Source organism: Aplysia californica, unplaced genomic scaffold (genome assembly GCF_000002075.1).
Source record: "Aplysia californica isolate F4 #8 unplaced genomic scaffold, AplCal3.0 scaffold00176, whole genome shotgun sequence".
NCBI lineage: Eukaryota > Metazoa > Mollusca > Gastropoda > Aplysiida > Aplysiidae > Aplysia > Aplysia californica.
Genome location: NW_004797446.1, coordinates 54086 through 59388, shown reverse-complemented (window position 1 = coordinate 59388; position 5303 = coordinate 54086). Strand labels below are relative to the sequence as shown.

Genomic DNA, 5303 nt, shown 5'->3' with positions numbered 1-5303 from the left:
AGGCTGACTGACCTAGAACTCCTTTCTAGGTGTGTCAGAATGTCTACGCAGAACCCAAATGAATGTTTCAATTCAACAATTTGGAGACGTTGTCCCAAGGTACTTTTCGCCCACCTCCCAACCATTGAAACAGCTGTTACGTTGAGAGTAATTTCTTTCAACATGGGACCTACATCACCTACAGGACTGTACAAGGTCATCGAAAGACTCTGCCTGACCTGGGGAGCTGTGACACATTCGCAAGCGATTGGAGTAGCAGAGACAAGAATTCGTCACTCCAAAAGGAAAGGAAAAAACATTTCAAAGTGGAAACGAAAGCACCTTCAACAGAAGCACCTCAATGAAAAGGACAAGAGAGAGGAAAGGAAGGGTGTCGCCTTCTCTTCAGGGGCTATAAACAGTTACGGTAGGCCCAGAACACTAGTTAGAGGCAAATATTGGACTACTAACCACCTAACACAGCATGTGGAATGTTTACTAACAACCTAAAACTTTAACGCCATTTTTCTCAAAACTACCTTTTTTCAGATCCTTTTCAATAGTTGGAACACTACCATTTTATTATTTGTAAAGATATGGGCATCAAATTTGGCATTTTAATAGCTTATCCATTTCCACAGATAGTGACATGGTCAGAATTTCGATATGTCTCTTTATTTTATTTTTTTAATAATTTTTTTCAACAAAGTCACTAGGGTATTTTCTTACCAAAATTGTAAGATGAATTTTGATGGCTTAAAAAACAACTAAAAGGAATATATAAACCATTCTAAGCTTGTTTCTTATCAGAGCTATGTCTCCTAAACACATAAGTGAAATAACAGGAAAAAAGTAAAAACTATATTAATAGTAGTGTACCAAAATTGGTATATATTTTTTGTTTACAACCCAAGATGGCCGCCGTTCCCATGGTTATGAATGGACCTGATAACACTATGTAGAGTTGGATCCAAATATTTTCACATAGGTTAATAGTTGATGTTAATTGCTTTTTAGAATAATGGTGGATAAAACAACTTGTCAAATAAATGTCCTTCATCAAAAAGAAAAGCGGCATAAGTACAAGGTTAAACAACTTAAACAGTTATGGGCAAGCCTGAAAGAGCAGGCACTAAGTATGAAAAAACTGCAAATTTCGAAAGAGTGAAATGAAAACTGTCAGCATCTTCAGAGCCTTCTCAGTGACAATGGTATTTACAATGCTGTTTACCCTGCTAAAGATGGCAAAATGTATTCTGTAGTTATTCATTCCTGTGTTTATCAAGAATTATAGTGTGATGTGCCCGTACAGCACTGTGGAAAACATTGTTCTAGGCAAGAAAAAAAGTGGCAAAACGGTATTGGTTTAACACTAATAGGTTATTTAAGAGGCAGGACCTCAGAGTTTTACATCCATCTCCGAAAGGACCAATCTAAATGGGCAATTTGGGTAAAATGCCTATCCCAAGGACACTATATGGCAACAAAAAAAAAAAAAAAGAAAGAAAATTTCCATTATTCAGACCCCCCCAAACAACATTCATAGCAGAGATGACCGGATTACCGGATTGATGTAATATTTTGTATGCATGTCAAGACTTTCTTTCTTTTTTTTTTTATTCAGAACGGTTTTTTTTCCCATGTGTGTTGTCATCAGGTACTCTACCATGATCTCTGATGGGGACTGCCGATGAATCACTGCAATTCTGTCATTTGGGGCTTCTGTCACAAGACACCACTTGTCAGAGCCCACCAAATCATCCTGGCTCTCTAACCTCGGCGCAGGTCAGTTCAACTCTGGCTCTTCACATCTTCGCCACTTGATGGATGCTCTGAACCCGTTTTCAAGTGGCCACACAGAGAGGTTTGGACACCAGAGATGCCACTCAGAGAATGCACTTTCATTCTACAATGCAAAGAGTACATTCTGTCACAACTTGTCAACATCACCCTCCTCAGTCTTCGCCAGCATTTTCTGCTCTCCACCCTCTGTCACTGTCCCGCACACCTCTGTCTCTGTGAGTTGCTGTTGTCTGGCTTGCAGCAGGCGTGCCAACTTTCCCCTCTCCGACGACATCTTGACGTTGTGCTTATGTTTCTTGCTTGCTAAATGACCTAAGGGGCAGACAAAATGTGCAACACTTTTTTTTAACATTCAGCCAACTATCAGTCAAGCTAACAGGCAATTATTGTTTTCAAAAATAAAGTAAAAACGTAATTACTTTCGAAAAGAAAGTCAAAACATTTGTACCAATAGAAAAAAACAAGGGCCAGGCCTATGAAGAAAACAGCAATTAATACTTTCCACCCACGCAGCACGCTGAGCGCACAACACTTGTCCTCACGGACCAGGATGCAGATGGGCTACTTCAGTACTACACCTGTATCTCGGCAAAAATACCATATTATGAAATTTTCTGAGAAAATTGAAAGAGATAATCGCATGATCACCAAAAAAGGGAATAAGAATCAGAACTGAACACATTAGACCTAGCTCATCCATCACCCGAATTCGCATCATAGCGAAAAAGAAAAGCAGCACTGCGAAAAAGAAAAGCAGCACTGCGAAAAAGAAAAGCAGCACTGCGAAAAAGAAAAGCAGCACTCATGCTAGGTCTGCTTGTCATTTTTTCCAAAACTTTTACTCCAGTTGTTGTACACAAACTGATCTTTGCCCTCAACTCAAAGGCCACACAACCCATTCAGAAAGGAAAGATAACTTTAACAAGTGCGCATGTCAAAAAGGAGGTCATTGCTTCAACATTTTTGTTGCTATATCACACTGTTGCTGATCGGCGCCCTGTGGGGGAAAGGGATGGCATCTTACTGCCGCTGACCAGCGCCCCATTGGGGCAAAGTTTTAAAACTTTAGCAAACAGATGCCATTTTTCCTCTGTCTCTTAGTTTGCAAATTTATCTATTCTTCATTTTTTTTTTTGCACGGGGGGGTGTGTGTGTGTGTCTTACTTAATTTTTTTTTTTCTTCCCGGATTATGTTAAAAGAAGAGACAAATATCCCTGACATTAGGTTCAAGGGAGGGACTAGATAAGGCCTCCAAAGGAATGAAATTATTAACCAAAATTCTACAACAATAGCTTTAAGTACAGTGCACTCACTCTTCCACTCATGAAGGTAGAGAAAGACTTTCCCCCCACACACATCACACACATTGCGCTCAAACTTGACATCTGACTTCTGCTTTGTGGGCTCTGGTTCCTTGTCTGGCACCTCTCCCTGAAATACAACACAGTGGGGGGAAAAAAATTCATATAATTATGATTCACTTGATATAATCCCTGTTGGAAAGTACAGGGGTCATTCACTCCTTGTGAAAAAGACCGTCTTTAGTTCTAATCAAGTATGTCAGAAAGTTCCGAACAAGGGCTTAATCCACAGCTCAACTTGGTATGACAATGTCTTCAGGGGAAACTACTTTATTTTAGTAACTTAATATCCTCATTTCATCCAGCTGCAAACAAGAAATATACACTTTTATCAGTTAGCGTCTAAAGTGGACGACAGCATCAGAATGCCTCACAGGTTGCCAGGCTTTACGTTTCCCATAGAACAAGACAGAAAATTGGAAAGGAAATCTTTTTAAAAACCAAGTTACAGAACCCATAGTGAAACGTAGAGTGCAGCAACGTGAATAACAGCACTCACACAACTGCTAAATAGCTGAACCAGTGAACTGAGGTGGCTAAGAAATTGAATGTGTGACAGGGTGTGCTTTTGGTTAGAGGCATTATTTGAGTGAACAGAAGCAAATCAACACAATAACGGTCATTTAGTGGTGGGAAATCTTACTCTTACCAAGACAGACAGAATCAAAAGTCGGAAAGAAAAGAAGTATGTCCTACCAGTGGCACTCTCCAACCAATCCCTCAGTTGGGGGGAACTTTGTTTGTTTTGTTTGGTTTGTCTAAAGGGAACATAAGACCATATATATTACAATACCACTATACTCGGGCAGTATTGCATACAGACGTAAGTCTTCTTTTTTTTTTGTGACCTTTGAGATACGTCTCTATGCAACAATACTGGCCGCGTATACACATATAGCTCTCCACTGTCGAGAGCCTCTCACCTGACAGAAAGCCCTGACCACGGCCACAGCCTCCTGCACCGCCTGGTCCCACCGGCTGAGGTCTGTGGAGTCCACCGAGTACACAGGGGGGACGTCAGGACCCGGACCTGGGGAAGGGAGGTTTTTGTTACAGTTTTTTGTAGTTTTAGTAAAAGTTTTACGGCACTTGCAACACAATAAAGTCATAGAAGTGCCGAAGAATAGACTTGTTACAAGAGAGTAACATATACACAAAAAGAAGAAGGAGAGATAAGGACGATAGATGTCTGATAGTATAGGAAAGAAGGAGCAAGCTAAACCAGAGCACCCGCCAACCATCCACTTTTGTAAGTTTTACAGCACTTGTAAAACAAACGGGTCATATTATGAGTGCTAAACTGGGGAAAGGACACAAATTGTAATGGACTGGCTTATTAAAATGACACAATCAGAGGTGTAATATAAAATTTAAGCTTTTCACAACTTCGCTCCAAAGAGTGCAATCACCACCTGGGAAAGTCCATTTTACAGAGCAACACACACGCACACGCACACACACACACACACACACACACGCACGCGCACGCAATAATTAGAGGTTTTGCAAGTAACCTACCTTTTAAATTTTCTTTTAGAATTTTGATTTCCCGCAGATTGTGTTCTGAGGTAAAAAATACAGTAGTCTGACCAGCACATATTCTATACATTAAGATTGGGTAAATTCAGGTAGGATTCGACAACCCCATTTCTGGATAAATATTGCATTGTATAGTTCTTTTTAAAAAAATAAAAAAATATGGGGCTTTTCAGTTTCAGGTTTCAGGGGAAAACGCCGCCCAATTCTGGTTTTGATACCTTCTATTCTTCTACTGCCTCCCTCATAAAATATATTTTTCACATTAAAATTATTTCCTCAACTACACAGGCATGAGCATACACTTCAGCACAAAGGGGTCAAAAAGTTTTCCATTAAGAGCTCAGGTGCACAGACTCTCTAGGCTCAGAAAGCCAGTACTCAAAGGATTAAATATATCATCCCCTCATCTGGTTCACTCTGTTATCTTCACCTGGGAGTCAAGCCTCAGTTCCATCTGTTGTGTTATTATCCTGGCTCAATAATACTCTCCTCAAAGCCGTCTTTTTTTTTTTTTTAAAGAATATATTGTTTTAAGGGTACTGTTTCTGTCTCACAGACGACTTCTATTAGAGGTGTGCATGTGTGAGTGTGTATGAGTGTGAGGGAGGGGGGGGGAGAGA

General features: G+C 40.2%; 1 protein-coding gene across 1 annotated transcript in view; it reads right to left on the bottom strand.

Annotated features, from left to right (window-relative positions):
• Positions 1–638: 638 nt before the first annotated feature.
• Positions 639–5303, bottom strand: part of LOC101854570 — a gene marked incomplete at its 5' end in the record, with an annotated part of 51808 nt that continues 47143 nt past the window's right edge. Inside the window, 3 exon segments of the mRNA XM_035969734.1 lie at positions 639–2094; positions 3097–3214; positions 4068–4174. Coding sequence (XP_035825627.1) covers positions 1910–2094; positions 3097–3214; positions 4068–4174 — 410 coding nt within the window.